General features: G+C 37.7%; 1 protein-coding gene across 4 annotated transcripts in view; it reads left to right on the forward strand.

The window, feature by feature from the left end:
- MYH10 (myosin heavy chain 10) overlaps window positions 1-16646 on the forward strand; it is a 195782-nt gene that overhangs the window by 167655 nt on the left and 11481 nt on the right. For all 4 annotated transcript variants that reach the window (XM_036767252.1, XM_036767251.1, XM_036767250.1 and 1 more), the window contains 9 exons: window positions 7202-7408; window positions 7848-7952; window positions 8801-8953; window positions 9440-9688; window positions 9837-10049; window positions 13601-13813; window positions 13934-14095; window positions 14795-14923; window positions 15840-15928. In XM_036767252.1, coding sequence (XP_036623147.1) covers window positions 7202-7408; window positions 7848-7952; window positions 8801-8953; window positions 9440-9688; window positions 9837-10049; window positions 13601-13813; window positions 13934-14095; window positions 14795-14923; window positions 15840-15928 — 1520 coding nt within the window. The remainder of the gene's footprint in view (window positions 1-7201; window positions 7409-7847; window positions 7953-8800; window positions 8954-9439; window positions 9689-9836; window positions 10050-13600; window positions 13814-13933; window positions 14096-14794; window positions 14924-15839; window positions 15929-16646) is intronic.

The following is a 16646-nucleotide window of genomic DNA, read 5'->3' on the forward strand; positions in this document are numbered from 1 at the left end:
TCAGCAGTGTCAGCAGCTGCATCTGGAGTTCTCAACCCACAGATGTTAAGGGGATTGAACAGCTGGTCAGAAGGAGATTACAAGGTCTCTTTGCTGGCACTGAGGCAGGACTCTGTTGATTTGCCCATACTCGGATCTGGGTCACAGTCCTGGGTAATAGTCCTAGGGTGAGGAGTAGCACTAGCACACCGGAGCTTTCAGCCGCAGTGGAGCAGAAACCCTTGTCACAGTTCCAGGCCAAAAGAGAGTGTTTGCGTTCACTAACAGCAGAGCACAGGCCAAGAGAATAGTAAACACACCTCTTCTTAGATCATACCACCTTGGAAGAGCTGAAAACTTACAGCTCCTTAGAAGTATCTCTGAGAACAGCTGCACAAAATCCCTGAAGCTTAGGACAGTGCGCCCTCCTCCATGGAGGCAGAGCCCTACTTTAACAAAGAGTCAAAAGTCAAGAAATAGGCTGGGAAAATGAGCAAACGATGGGGGGAAAAAAAAACCTCTGACCACAGAAAGTTACTATGGTGACAAGGAAGATCAAAACACACACTGAGAAGAGGATAACAAAGTCAAAGCGCCAACATCCAAAGTATCCAAGAAAAACAGGAATTGGTCTTGGGCCATGGAAGAGCTCAAAAAAGATTTTGAAAATCAAGTTGAGAGGTAGAGGAAAAATTGGGAAGAGAAATGAGAGTGATGCAAGAAAATCATGAAGAACAAGTCAACAGCTTAGCAGAAGAGATACACAGAAATATTGAAGAAAATAATACCTTAAAAAAATAGACCAGTCCAAATAGTAAAAGAGGTACAAAAAGCCAATGAAGAGAAGAATGCCTTAAAAAATAGAATTGGCCAAATGGAAAAGGAGATACAAAAACTCACTGAAGAAAATTCCTTAAAAATTAGAATTAAGCAAATAGAAGCTAATGACTTTATGACAAATCAAGAAACAATAAAACAAAACCAAAAGAATGAAAAAAATAGAAGACAATGTGAAATATCTCATTGGAAAAACAACTGACCTGGAATATAGATCCAGGAGAGATAATTTAAGAATTATTGGACTGCCTGAAAGCCATGATCAAAAAAAGAGCCTAGATATCATCTTTCAAGAAATCAAGCAGAACTGCCCTGATATTCTAGAGCCAGAGGGTAAAATAGAAATTGGAAGAATCCACTGATCACCTCCTGAAAGATATCTCAAAATGAAAACTTCTAGGAATATTATAGCCAAATTCCAGAGTGCCCAAGGTTAAGGAAAAAATATAGAAAGCAACCAGAAAGAAACAGTTCAAGTATCTTGGAGCCATTCAAGATAATACAAGATCTAGCAGCTTCTACATTAAAAGATTGGAGGGCTTGGAATATGGTAATCTGGAGGGCAAAGGAGCTAGGATTACAACCAAGAATCGCCTACCAAGCAAAACTGAGTATAATCGTTCAGGGGAAGATAGATAGTCAATGAAATAGAGATCTTTCAAACATTCTTGATGACAAGATAAGAGCTGAATAGGAAATTTGACTTTCAAATACAAGACTCAAGAGAAGCCTACAAAGGTAAACAGGAAAGGGAAACCATAAGGGACTTACCAAGGTTAAACTGTTTACAATCCTGCATGGGGTGATGATACTTGTAACACGTAAGAACTTTCTCATTATTAGGGCAATTAGAAGGAGTGTATATATAGACAAAGGTGCAGGTATGAGTTGAGTATGAAAGGGTGATAGCTAAAAAAAAATAAAAATTTAGGGGTGAGAAAGAAATGTACTGGGAGAAAGGGAAAGGGAGAGATAGAATGGGATAAATTATCTCACATAAAAGAGGCAAGAAAAAGCTTTTACAGTGGGGGGAAAGAGGGGGTGATGAGAGGAAGGGAGTGAACCTTGCTCTTATCAGAATTGGTTCAAAGAGGGAATGACATACATACTCACATGAGTATAGAAATCTGTCTTACCCTACAGGAAGGAAAGTAGGAGGGGAAGAGACTAAACAGTGGGGGAAGGTTTTGGGAGAGCAAGGAATATTTTACCTATCAGATTTATGGAAAAGAAAAGAATTCATGACCCAACAAGAAATAGAGAGCATTACAAAATGCAAAATGGGTAATTTTCATTATGTTAAACTGAAATGTTTTTGTACAAAAAAAGCCAATGCATCAAAGATTAGGAGGGAAGCAGAAAATTGGGAGAAAATCTTTACAACTAGTGTCGCTGATAAAGGCCTCACTTCCAAAATATACAAGGAACTGAACCAAATATATAGGAATACAAGTCATTCCCCAATTGAGAAATGGTCAAAGGATATGAACAGGCAGTTTTCAGAGGAAGAAATCAAAGATATCTATAGGCATATGAAAAAATGCTCAACATCACTACTGATTAGAGAAATGCATATCAAAACAACTCTTAGATACCATATCTTTCCTGTCAGATTGGCTAAAATAACAAAACAAGAAAATGATAAATGCTGGATAGGATGTGGGAAAATTGGAACATTGTTACATTGCTGGTGGAGTTGTGAACCTTTGACCCAGCAATACCACTTCTAGGGTTGCATCCCAGAGAGATCACACAAGTGGGAAAAGGACCCATATGTACAAAAATATTTATAGCAGCTCTTTTTGTGGTAGCTAAGAATTGGAAATCAAAGGGATGCCCATCAATTGGGGAATGACTGAACAAGCTGTGGTATATGAAGGTAATGGAATACTATTGTGCTATAAGAAATGGGGATGATACGGACTTCATAACAACCTGGAAAAACCTACACGACATAATGCTGAGTGAGCGGAGGAGAGCCAGGAGAACATTATACACAACCACAGACATATGGATTCTGTGAGGACTAACCTTGACAGACTTTCCTTGTCCCAGCAACACAGGGTACTAAGACAACTCCAAAGGACTCATGATGGAGAATGCTATCTACATCCAGAGAAAGAACTATGAAGTATGAATGCAGATTGAGGCACACTTCATGCTTGCCTTTTTCTCCCCCTTTTTTTTCCTCTCTCTTGTTTTTGTTTTGGGGTTGTGGTTTTTTTTTTTTTTGGTCCTGTTTCTTCTTTCTCATGATTCATTCCATTGGTCAAATTCTTCTCCACAACTTGACTAGTGTGTAAATTAATTCAATGCGAAGTTATACGTGGAAGTTATATGGGATTCCATGCCGTCCTGGGGAGGGAGGGAGGGAAGAAAATCTGGAACTCAAAATTATGTAGAACCGTGTGTTGTAAACTAAAAATAAAAAAAAAGTCAAAAAAAAAAGAAAGAAAAAAAGGAAAAGGAAAAGCTTTTATAGTGGGAGGAAAGAGGGGGTGATGAGAGGAAGGGAGTGAACCTTGCTCTCATCAGAATTGGTTCAAAGAGGGAATGACGTACACACTCACCTGAGTATAGAAATCTATCTTACCCTACAGGAAAGTAGGAGGGGAAGAGACTAAACAGTGGGGGAGGGTTGACAAAAGGTAGGGCTGATTGGGAGAGGATCAGGCTGAAAGGAGAGTGAGAATAGAATAAATGGAGGGAATACAATTAGCAATAGTAACTGAAAAAAATTTTAAAGCAAGTTTCTCTCATAAAGGCTTCATTTCTCAAACATGTAGAGAACTGAATCAAATTTATGAAAGTAAGAGCCATTCCCCAATTGATAAATGATGAAAAGATATGAACAGTTTTCAGATGAAGTAATCAAAAATATCTATAGCCATATGAAAAAATGCTGTAACTCACCATTGATTGGATAAATGCAAATTAAAATAATTCTGAGGTACTACCTCATACCTATTAGATTGGCTAATAGGACAGAAAAGGAAAATGACATGTTGGAGAAGATATGGGGGAAGTGAGATATTGAAGCACCCTTGGTGGAGTTGAGAGGAAGAGGAAAAAAATCAACAGAACCAATCAGTACATTGACAAAAGTTTGAAAAGATATGATATTCCACACCCATGGACCTACCACTTCTGGAAAGAAGTGGGATAGAATTGTCAGTTGGTGTCTTTTCTTTGGGGCATTACTTGTCCTTTGTTATTTTGCAGCATTCACTTTTGATTCTTTGGTGGATCTTTATACCTACGTTGATGTACATTATTTTCTTGCCTCTGTTTTCTTCAGTGGGAATTAGCTCATATAAGTCTTTCTGTGTTTCTCTATATTCATCATATTTGTTGTGTCTTATAGCGCAATAATATTTCATTATGTTCATATGTCACAGTTTGTGAGGTGAAACTTAAGTGTTATCTGATTGACATCTCTCTTATTATTAGTGATTTTAGCATTTTCTTGTGTGGTTCTATTAATATTTTGTAGTTCTTTTGATAACTGCATAATCTTTGACCACTTAATTGGTGAATGGCTTTTTGGTCTTTTGTGTGTATGTTGTTTATAGATTGGATTCCAAAATTTGACGTAAAGAATTTTTTCCCTTTCAGCCACTTCCCTATTTAGCCTCAATGCCTTAATTTTGTTTGTGCAGAAATTTTTTAATTTCATGTAACCAAAATTTTAGCTTTTGTAATTGCTTGTGTCTCTTGTTTGCTTATTCATAACTATAAAAGATACATGATCTGCTTCTCCTCTTCATGGTATTTAATATTAAGGTCATGTGTCTTTGAATTTATTGTGGGATATGGTATAATATGTTGAGGTAAGCCTAATTCTGCCAGATTACTTTCCAGTTTTCCTAGCTGTTTCTATAAAATAAGGAGTTTTTCCTAAGTAATTCATGTTTTTATTTCATCCTGATAGATGGAGAAAAAGGCTTTGACAAAGTATAACATTCATTTGTGCTAAACGTAGGCATTTTATGATATTTTTTAATAGGATAAAAGTATCTAAAACCAAAGGCAAGCATTATGTGCAATGGATACTTTCCCAGCAAATACAGGAGTATAGCAAAGGTGCCCAGCCTCTCTACTGTTGTTTGAGGTAGCTCTAGAAATGCTAACAATATTTTTTTTTGGTTTTTTTCTTTCGCAGGGCAGTTGGGGTTAAGTGACTTCCCTAAGGTCACACAGCTAGTACATGTGTCAAGTGTCTGAGGCCAGTTTTGAACTCAGGTCCTCCTGACTCCAGGGCCGGTGCTCTACTCACTGGCCACCTAGCTGCCCCTAGAAATGCTAACAATAGCAGTAAGACAATAGAAAAAAATTTTTAAAGGTCTGAACATAGGCATATAGAAGGCAAAACTATCTCTTTGACGTTGTAGTTTACTTAGAAAATCCCAGGGAATCATGAAAAAATACTAATTGAGACAGCTAATAGCTTCAACAGTTTCAGGCAACAAAATAAAGCCACAGAAATCAACATTATCTCTGCATAATAATAGCAAAATCTAAGAGGGAATAAAGGAGAGGAAAATACCATTTGAAATAACTAGAAAATGTTTATATTTGAGATCAGTCTTATCAAAGCATGGTCCTGGCAACAGTGTGACTCAGCTTTCTGAGAACTAGACTCATTAAGTCTAGAGACACTAGTCCCACTGGGTGTTGAATTCTTTGGCTTTGGCAAACCATGAAACAATTGGCCCTTCAGTCCTCTGAAGCCCCTTTCCCCTTCTTCTAGAATGTAAGCAAAGTAGAAGAGGGTCGGGAAAATACCAAGAGTCATGTACTTACGCAGACTTTAATTTAGCTGTTGGTCCTCTAAAGATGCAATCCGTCAGTAGAAATAGTCCCGGAAGAATTGAATCATATCAACCTTGATATTCACTATGATTGAAACCAGAAGAAAGAAGAAAGTTAGAACTCAATGGAAGTTGATGGAAACTCGGAAAAGAGAATACAACAATTGGCAGAGTTGGTTTATTGCACTGTTCAGAAGTAGTAAGAAGCACCCATTTCGTGAGATGTTTGGTTATCTCTTGTTGTAGTTCTCATAATAAATATTTGCAAAAAGACCACCATGAAAAAATTGCAGTTTAAATACCACCATTGGTTGTAAAGAATGAAAAGGTAGAGAAATTCTCTGCAGAAATCATTAAGAACCTCCACATTAAATCAGCCTATGTTCTTGCTCTTGCTGTCTCCAGAAGAGCCTTGTGGACTGACTGTCTGTGTCTCAGACATCTCTGATCTCTTCTGGCCCTTCTCTTGGTCAGGTTTTGCTGGTAGTTTCCTTTTTCTGGTACTTGTGGGCTTCTAGCTGACTATTTGTACAGTTCTGGAGTAGAAGTGACTTTTTCAAGTTCCTGAATTTCTTGACCATTGTTCCATCTAGCGTGAGCAGAGTAGCCAGGTGGCAACCGTGTCTGCCAGAAATCCACTTTGTTAAGTCTTTACAGAAAGGCACTAACTTGACTCTGCTTTCTTCACTCTCTACTACTTGTTACCCCTTGTTTGATTAAAAACTTCCTCTTAGCCACAATTATAAAAAAAAAAAAGTACCACTTGTAATCTAGTTCAGTTTTTTTAATGACATGATCTTTAAGATCAGAGTTGTATATCCATTTTTGAGCATCAAGATAGGTTAGTCTAACGCTAATGTCTGTCTGTCTTCACACTCAGTATTACAGTCCCGTAGCTCAGGACGTTACCATATAGGTGTCCTTATCAGTTAGTTTGTACCAAAACAGAACTCATTATCTCTTTATCCCACTCACGTTGGCACTTTATTAAAATTGCTTCCATGTTGTTAATTTAAATGCATTAGTCTTCCTTTTACTGTCTTCTTCATGGCAGGGACCAAATCTCATGCTTATTTTGTTTGCCCCACAATGTTATAGTGGCAATCAACATAATAAATGAGATGATATTCTTTAAAATTGAAGAAACATAAGAATGCCCTTTGGGAGGACATTTATTGGGCTTCTTGGAGATCTCTGATCTATCCAAAGCAAGAGACACAGTTACCAAAGATAATCTTGTGGATTTTCTAGTCCTAACCTCGTTTAGTTTCGATAGATGGGTAGATAGGTAGGTAGATAGATAGATAGATAGATAGATAGATAGATAGAGAATATATTTCTCTATATATGTGTGTATTCAGTGTACGTCTTTAAGTACCTACAATGTGCTATATATTCTTGTAGGCTCTGCAGGAGATAAAAATTTAATGAGACATGGTGCCTATGTCTTCACATGTAGAAATAGACTACATATTCAAAGAACAGCCTTCTTGGTCAAAGCATCATGCGGTGCTATAAAAATAGTTGCATTTATGAAATAATTTCTAATCATATGGGCTTTTTCTGTCTGATAGTTCAAAGTAAACCTTGAGAAAAACAAGCAAGGTCTAGAGACTGACAATAAGGAGTTGGCCTGTGAAGTGAAGGTACTACAACAAGTCAAGGCTGAATCGGAACACAAGAGAAAGAAACTAGATGCTCAGGTACAAGAACTACATGCCAAGGTCACAGAAGGAGACAGGCTGCGGGTGGAACTTGCTGAAAAAGCAAATAAGCTCCAGGTAAGTTAGAAAAACTTCATTCTTTAAACCCAAATCAGTGATAGCATTTCCTATTTTTTAACCAGTGTAAAACTGTTCCGTTGGTGTGTTGTGCATTTGAGGAAGAGATGTGAAGACTGTCACTAGCTGTAAATACTGATATTTCAACACTTGAAAGGCACTTTTCCTGTTTATATTTCTAGGAGGTGAACTTCCTATTCTTAAAAGCAGATTGGTATTACCGATGTTTACTAATGTGGTTCCTGGCTCTGATTTCATTGTCAGTACTTCCGATACTTGCAGATCAGAGTCCCTCCACACTCTGCAACCTGTGTAATTCTTTTCCATATTTTCATAACTCTTGCATGGGGAATCTAATACATTTTGAGTACAGTAATTTTTGATATTTTTTAACCTGCTTACTATTGTGCTGAATTTGGACTTTTATTCCTGTCCACAGAATGAACTAGATAATGTCTCAACCCTCCTGGAAGAAGCAGAGAAGAAGGGTATTAAATTTGCCAAGGATGCAGCCAGTCTTGAGTCACAGCTACAGGATACACAGGTGCATTTGTGGGAAAAAAAGTCCCCTGATAAAATTTCTTCTCTTACGTTTTAGTACCTAGATACACAATAGTCCTTAAATTGCATCTGCCGAAAAATTAAAAGCAGCTTGATATCTCTTATTTATTTTGTATTATACTTGTCTTTTGCTTTGTATTGGGTGAGCACACTCTTGATAATTCTAGAATGTTAGCACAGATACCCCACAAGAATAATTTCTAGAATATCTGTCTGTTTCTCTGTCTCTGTGTCTCTTACATGCTCACATTCATGTGCACAGGTCCTTAACAGCATATGATGCTGGTGATCATAGAAGGCATTTGTTTAATTCCAAAAGAGTATCCTTGGTAGCTGTAATTATAGTTTCTGCTCTAGGCCCTTTTTGCCAAGAACTTTGTGAGCTGACTTTATAGCCGTCATGTTGAGCTAATACAAGTAGAGATATATTTTTTGTGATATTAAACATCAGGAAGTGGCTTTCTTATTTGAAGTTCTGATTAATCAGTGGTAAATTATCCATATTGTCTAGTCTTGAAATAAAACTTGCAAACCTTTCACATAATACAGAGAAACAACGTAGCATATTAGAAATTAAAAAGTGCTTTGCAGAGACAGTTTTTAACATTGGTAAAAATGAAGTGGATGATTATTAGGCAGAAAGTTACAGACAATTCTTTTTAATTTTTATCGAATTTTGTTTGGGACTGTGTTTTAAATTTGTTACACATTCTGTAGGTCTCAGTTTGAGACAGAGGGTGTATGGTTCACTATGAATTTGTGTATTAGAGTTTTCTCATCAGTTCCACAGTGGATGCTTGTCATAACTTCATATTGATTTTTCTAACATAGGAGCTGCTTCAAGAAGAGACACGCCAAAAGTTGAACCTCAGCAGCCGGATCAGGCAGTTAGAGGAAGAGAAGAACAACCTTCAGGAGCAGCAGGAGGAAGAGGAAGAGGCCAGGAAGAGCCTGGAAAAACAAGTGTTAGTCTTGCATTCGCAGGTGTGCTGTGCTTTTCTTTTTAAGACAGTCAGGTTACTGGTCTGGCTTCGTAACACTCAAGCCCCTCTATCATGAGGAGGCTGACTTACTTCAGCTCCATTTGGGACAGTTAATTAGGTTGTGCTAAATTAAGAATTAAGCACATTTTTTTTCCAACCCTAGATAATTCTGGTACAATGAATGCTGGGAGTGTTTTAAATGAAGATATAGGAATCTATGAACTATGTTATGTAAGATCTTGTTTAGTTAAAATTTGTAGATTATTGACTATCCCCAAATAAATTATAGATTTTGACTATTACCCTTGAAATTTTGCTTGCAGTTAATTTGTAATACATTTAAACACAAGCAAACACTTTAAATTTAAATCTTACTTCATAGACTCTTCAAAGTAAATATTTCCTCCATAATACTATGATTCTTTAGCTATGGATTAACATTTTGGAATCTTTAATAACAACATCTCTTTTTCCTTCTAAAATCTAGTTGGCTGATACTAAGAAAAAGGTAGATGATGACTTGGGAACAATTGAAAACTTGGAAGAGAACAAGAAGAAGCTGCTAAAAGACATGGAGGCTTTGAGCCAGCGCTTAGAGGAAAAGGCGCTGGCTTATGACAAGCTTGAGAAAACCAAGACACGTCTACAACAAGAGCTCGACGACTTAATGGTGGACCTGGATCATCAGCGCCAGATTGTCTCCAACTTAGAGAAAAAGCAGAAGAAGTTTGATCAAGTAGGCAGTTTGTTGTGTCTCCTTCTAAACTTGAGATCCAGTAGAAAGGATCTCATAATTCATTTGTCAATCTGTTACTTGTGTAATAGCTGACATGAGATGGAAGTATGCTTTAGGGTTAAACTTTTCATTGTATTGATATGTGCAGCTCCTGGCAGAAGAGAAGAATGTGTCCGCTCGATATGCAGAAGAGAGAGATCGGGCTGAAGCAGAGGCGAGAGAGAAAGAGACCAAAGCCTTGTCCTTGGCCCGAGCCCTAGAAGAAGCATTAGAAGCAAAGGAGGAGTTCGAGAGGCAGAATAAGCAGCTGCGCACTGATATGGAAGACTTAATGAGTTCAAAAGATGATGTAGGAAAAAATGTAAGTTTTCTATTTCTAAAATGATGGCACTATTTGGGGCCAAAGTGGGGTTTTGTTGTTTTAATTTTTTTTTAATCACCAAAAATCTCTCCCACCGTTTCCCTCCCCCTGGAGGAAGAAAGGAAAACAAAGCCCCTGTTACAAACATGTATAGTTAAGCAAAACAAACTCCTGCCCTGACCATGTCCATATGTATGTGAGATGTGCTACCTACCTTCTGACAGAGAGGTAATGATTCATCATTCACATAGCTAGAAATATAATTATATCAATCTGTTATCTTGACTCCATCACCTCTCTGTCAGAAGGTCAGTTAGCATGTTTCATCATGATCTGTCATTGTGTTGATCAGAGTTCCTAATTTTTCCAAAGTTACTTCTGTTTTATAAATTATTTTCTGGTTCTGCTCACTTCAGTCTGTATTAATTCATACAAGTCTTCCCACATTTCTCTAGGACCATTACTTTCATCATTTCTTGAAATATGGTAGTATTCTTTCACATTTATATACCATAACTTGTTCTGCCATTCCCAAATTGATAGCCTCTCAATTTGCAGTTCTTTGCCACTGCAAAAAGAGCTGCTCTAAATATTTTTGTACATATATGTCCTTTTTCTTTCTTAAATCTCTTTAAGGGCATAGACCTGGTATCACTAGGGCAAAGGGTCTGCACAGTTTAATTATTTTGAGGATATTGTTCCACATTCCTTTCAGAATGGCTGAACCAGTTCACAGCTTGACCAACGGTGTGCATTAATGTACCTGTTTTCCCATAGTCCCATCAGCATTTATCATCTCCTTTTTTTGATCAACTTTGCCAATCTAGTGGGTGTGAGGTAGAACTCCAGAATTGTTTCAATTTGCAGTTTTCTAATTATTTAGTGATTTAAAGCCATTTTTATATTGTTATTGATACTTTGGATTTCTTCCTCTGAAAAACTGTCTGATCATACCTTTTGACCATTTATCAGTTGAAGAATGGCTCTTAGTCTTAAAGATTTGAATCCATTCCCTGTATAACTTAGAAATGAGACTTTTATCAAAAAATATTTTCTACAAAGATTTATTTTTTACCCCATTTACCTGCTTCCCTTCTCATTTTAGCTCTATTGGTTTTGTTTGTGCAAAAGCTTTTTAATTTTATGTAATCACAGTTGTCCATTTCACCTTCTTTAATCCTCTGCCTTCCTTGTCTCATTATGAAACTTACTCTTCTCCATAGTTATGACTAGCAGTTTCTCCCTTGCTCCTCTAATTCATTTATATTGTTGTCCTTTGTATCTAAGTCATATATACATTTGGTGTTTATATTGGCATATGATAGAAGATTTCAATCTATACCTCATTCTGCTGGACTGTTTTCCAGTTTTCCTAGCAGTTTTTGTCAGATAGTAATTTCTTATCCTAGTAACTGGGATGATTTGCTTTATCAAACATTAAGCTACCGTGCTCATTTGCTTGTATATATTGTTTACCTAATGTGTTCCACTGGTCAACCTTTCTATTTCTTAACTAATACCAAATTGTTTTGATGATTACTGCTCTTGTAGCATAGTTAGAGTTCTGGTACTGCTAGGACACCCCTCTTCCCCCTTTATTCCTAGAAAGTAGAATACTTTGAATGACTAACATAGCTATAATGTGGCTGTTAAAGACCTTTGAGCTTGAATTTAAGGAACAGGAAATTTAAGAAAAGAGATTCAGGAATTTGTTTATATTATATATATATATATATATTTGTTAAAATAGTTTGTGTCTTGAGGATTCATGAACTTATTTTTAAAAATATTTTGATAACTTTATTTTAATATAATTGGCTTCCTTTGTTATCCTTGCATTTAGAAACACCATTCTGAGAAGGGGTTCACAGGTTTCAACTAGACCAGGGGTAGGGAGCCTGCAGCCTTGAGGCTTTGTTCTGTGAAGTTTGAGGCTGCACTTGAGGACCTAGAGGGCCACATATGGGTTCCAGGCCACAGGTTCCCCAACACTGCACTAGAATTAGTCTAAATAAAGGAGCTAGAAATTTGTGATAAATTGGTAGGCTTTATGTAAAGCAGTTCTTGGTTATTTATGGATCAACTAGAATTGATCTAGCTGAGAATTTTACCTCATATTTTAGAGGAAAAATTGAGGCCATTTGCCATGAGTTCTCTTTTCACCCCTCTTTTTCATTTCATATTACTCATATGCCTTCTGCCACTATCTCCTCCTTCATTCCTATCTCACATGGTGAGGTATCCTTACCCCTCAGCAAGGTTTTACCTGCTCAGGTTATCGCATTCCATCCCATCTGCTTCAGTGGATTTTGCCCTTTGTTGTCCCTACTCTATCACATTTTCAATCTGTCTGCTGGCTCCTTCCCTACTACCTAACAAACATGCTCATGTCTCCCCCATCCTGAAAAATCCCTCACTTGATCCTTCCAACCCTACTGTCATCCTATATCTCTTCTGCCCTCTGTAGCTCAACTCCTGTCTACCATAGGTGCCTCCACTTTCTCCTCTCGCTCTCTTACAGTCTGGCTTCCAGTATTATCGTTCCACCAAAAATGTTCTCTTCAGAGTTGCCAGTGATCTCCTAGTTGCCAAATCCAGTGGCCTTTTCTCAGTACTCATTCTCCTTGACCTCTTTGCAGCCTTTTACTCGTTTCATCACCCTTTTCTCCTTGATATTCTCTTCTTTCTAGCTTTTTGGCATACCATTCTCTCCTGGTTCTCCTTTTACCTATCTCACAGCTTCTTCTCAGTCTCCTCTGCTGGATCCTCATCCAAATAACATCCTCTAACTGTAGATGTCCAGTAGGATTCTGTCTTTGGCCCCCTTCTCTCTCTATGATACTTCACTTGGTTAACCTCATCAAGTTTCATGGATTTAATTATCATCTCTATTCTGACTATTCTCACCTCTACCTATCTTGCCTAACCTTTCTGCTTATCTTTAATCTCACACCTCCAGCTGTTTACCAGACATCTACTGGATGTCCAGTAGACATCTTAAGCTCAATGTATACAAAACAACTCGTTATATTTCCTCCTAAACCTTACACCCCGCCCTTCCTTCCCTATTACTGTAGAGGGCAACACCATGCTCCCAGTCCCTTAGACTTGCAACCTAGATGTCATCCTCAGCTCCTCACTATCTCTCCCCCAGTATCCAATGTGCCTATCAGTTATGCTTATATACAACTGTAAAAAAAAAAAAAAAACCACATATGACTTCAAGAGACAATATGTAAACAGACAATGATTTGAGAAAGAAGAGTACTAACAAGTCAAGGGGTGAACAAAGGCTTCCCTTAGGAGGTGGAACCTGCAGGTAGGGGAGGGTGTCCCACTCCAGGCACATGGGACAGCATATGCAATGGCGAAGACATAGGAGATGGACTGCCATGGGTAGAGAAGAACAAGTGAGCCAGGGAAGTAACGTGAAATAAACGTGGAAGGTAGACTGGAGCCAGGTTCCGAAACTAATTCTTTGCTGACTCAGTGACCTCTGTGGCCCTTTCTAGCTCTAAATCTCTGATTCTGTGACTTCTCATGGCATACAGGTCCATGAACTTGAAAAATCCAAACGGGCCTTGGAACAGCAAGTTGAGGAAATGAAGACACAGCTGGAGGAGCTCGAAGATGAACTTCAAGCTACAGAAGATGCTAAGCTTCGTCTGGAAGTCAATATGCAAGCCATGAAGGCCCAGTTTGAGAGAGATTTGCAGACCAGAGATGAACAGAATGAAGAGAAGAAGAGGCTATTGATTAAACAGGTGGGCCATTGAAAATCCCTCTGAAGCACACTTTGTACTTGTGAGTCCTAATAATAATTCTATTCCCATTCCAAGAAACATCCTCTGTGTGTCTGTTAACCAAGTGTAAACCTATGTCAGGTGCGTGAGCTTGAGGCGGAACTGGAGGATGAGCGTAAACAGAGGGCTCTTGCAGTTGCTTCCAAGAAGAAAATGGAAATGGACCTGAAGGACCTTGAGGCACAAATAGAGACTGCAAATAAGGCGAGGGACGAAGTAATCAAACAGCTTCGAAAACTTCAGGTATGTGAAGCCAGGCTGTCCACCCCACGATGGCTCCTTTTGGTTGGAACACGATTCTACCAGGTGTGCAGCAGCTGGAGCAGCTGGCTGGGAGTCACCATGGTTTGGACTCAAGTCCTTTCTAGTGCACTTCCCAGGTGTATGACCCCGAGCAACTCTCTCCACCTCCCTTGGCCTCAGTTTCCTCATTTCTAACAGTTGTAAGAATTAAATGAGATAACATTCGTAAAAGGACTTTGCAAACTTTAAAGGTTTATGTATTAGTTGACTATTATTATTAACAATATACATAATAATTATTATTAGCTCATTACAAAAAGAAACTATGCCCATGCCATATAATGTCCTCATGACTGCCCATGTAGAAGATGAGAACAGGCAAGTTAACTTGATACAAAACAAATTTCATACCTGTTTAGGTGTGAATTCCTGCTTCTGGGCATAATGGGCTCATGCCCAGTTGAAGTTGCAGCCAACAAAGCTCTCAGGCTTCTGGGTCCCCATGCCATTTCCTTATTACCAGGCTTTAAGGCCTTTGATGACATTATTCTGGTAAAAGTGAACCAGCAAAAAGTATTTAATAATCTAAAAAGGAATAGTTTAATCTTTGCACAAATTACTACTTTATATTAAGGATTTTCTCATGCTCTTCATATTAACCACCAAATTGCTTCCCAAAATACTCTTCTTAAAAAACAGGCACAAATGAAAGACTACCAGCGTGAATTAGAAGAAGCTCGTGCATCCCGGGATGAGATCTTTGCTCAGTCCAAGGAAAATGAAAAAAAATTAAAAAGTCTTGAAGCAGAAATACTTCAACTACAAGAGGTCAGATGCAGTCCTGAGAAATAGATTTATCTCAAACAGTAGCATCTCGTTTCCATTTAAATAATAATCTCCATCTTCATTGAGGTACAGTATTGGTCTAAATAGAGGCTGTGCTTTTCTCCGGAATTTGGCTCATATAAACCTGGGTGCGATCAATGTTCTTTTTCTGTTATCTATAAAGAAATCTCATTATGCATAGTGAGGTATTCTGACCTAGTTATTTATTTACAATTTCTGTAGCATCTTTCTTCAAAACCATGGTGATTTTTAGGTGAGCTATCCAGGGGTTGACTGTTAGATGCTTGCAACTAAGTCACAATTGCTGCTGGAGCCATAATTATACATTTCCTTATTGATACATTCACTGTTGCAGTGGTAATATGGTATAGATTTGGGACATTTTCATTTCTTCAGTTTGACAGATACAAAGGAAAACCACATATTTTACTGTTAAAATAAATAATGTAGGCTTGGCCCTCCTTTTGAATAGTGTAAGCATTTCTGGCAACTTAATAGACTGCTATTTGGGAAGGTCATTTTCAGGTTTCAGGGATGGGTTCTTGTATATGGTAGTGCATATGAATAGAAGCGTTGATCTTCTGAGGGCCAAACTGTCAATTGGGTTTCTTGTTTGACAAAAATTTCAGCAATGCTAGTACTCTGCCTAAAAATATCTCAGTCTGATCAAAAAAAGGGGAAAGGATCTATTTATCCAAAAATATAGTACTTCTTTCTGTGCTGATATAGGATTGGAAATTGAGAGGATGCCCATCAATTGGGAGGGAAGAAGGGAGAGAATTTGGAACTCAAAAATTTTTTTAAAAATGAATGTCCAAAATTGTTTTTACATGTGATTGGGAAAAAACAAAAAATGAATAAATAATAAATAGAAATATCTCGATCTGAACATTTTTAGGAACTTGCTTCTTCTGAAAGAGCTCGTCGACATGCTGAACAAGAGAGAGATGAACTTGCTGATGAGATAGCCAACAGTGCTTCTGGAAAGTGAGTCAAGTACTTATTCCCTAACAGGAAAGGTTTAGGAGCTAATGACAAAGCACAGCTGTTTTCATTCGGAGAGTCCAGTTGACAAGGCCCGTTAGTATATTTGCCTTTCTTGGAAAGAGTAACTATAGGTAATCCAGGAACCATGATTTGTGTTGGGATTTGTTTGATGGCTACATTTATGCAGAAAAACCACTGGATTAGGAGTCAAGATACTGGTTTCACTCTGCCACTAATTAGCTCTGTGACTCCAGGACAGTCATTAATGTGCCATTGTGGTATGCTAAATATGTCATTTGGCGATTATGCCTGGCACATGGTCACTTAATAAATTTTGATTTGATTAGAATATATTAAGTCTACATTATACACTAACCCCAAAATTGCTTTGTTTTTAATCTAAAAATCTATAAAAATTCGTAGGATTTGGTAACTAAAGTATTTGGAAATTATCCCTGTGGATTCACTTTTCATAAAGGATCCTTTTCAAAATTTTTTAGAGTCCGGGTTGATTCACTTAAAGCTTTTGAATCACTTCTCTTAATGGAAGGACCCTTTAACTGATTTGTCTTCTCCCTCCCCATCACTTTAATTGAATTCTCTATCTTTATAACACTGAAAACAGAACCATAGAACTTTTAGAACAATAATAGAAGTATTTATTATCTTTCCCTCCTACTACCTCCTCTAATTAAACAATTAAAAAAAAAAAGTCCAG

Source organism: Trichosurus vulpecula, chromosome 7, assembly GCF_011100635.1.
Source record: "Trichosurus vulpecula isolate mTriVul1 chromosome 7, mTriVul1.pri, whole genome shotgun sequence".
In the NCBI taxonomy this organism is placed as follows: Eukaryota; Metazoa; Chordata; class Mammalia; order Diprotodontia; family Phalangeridae; genus Trichosurus; species Trichosurus vulpecula.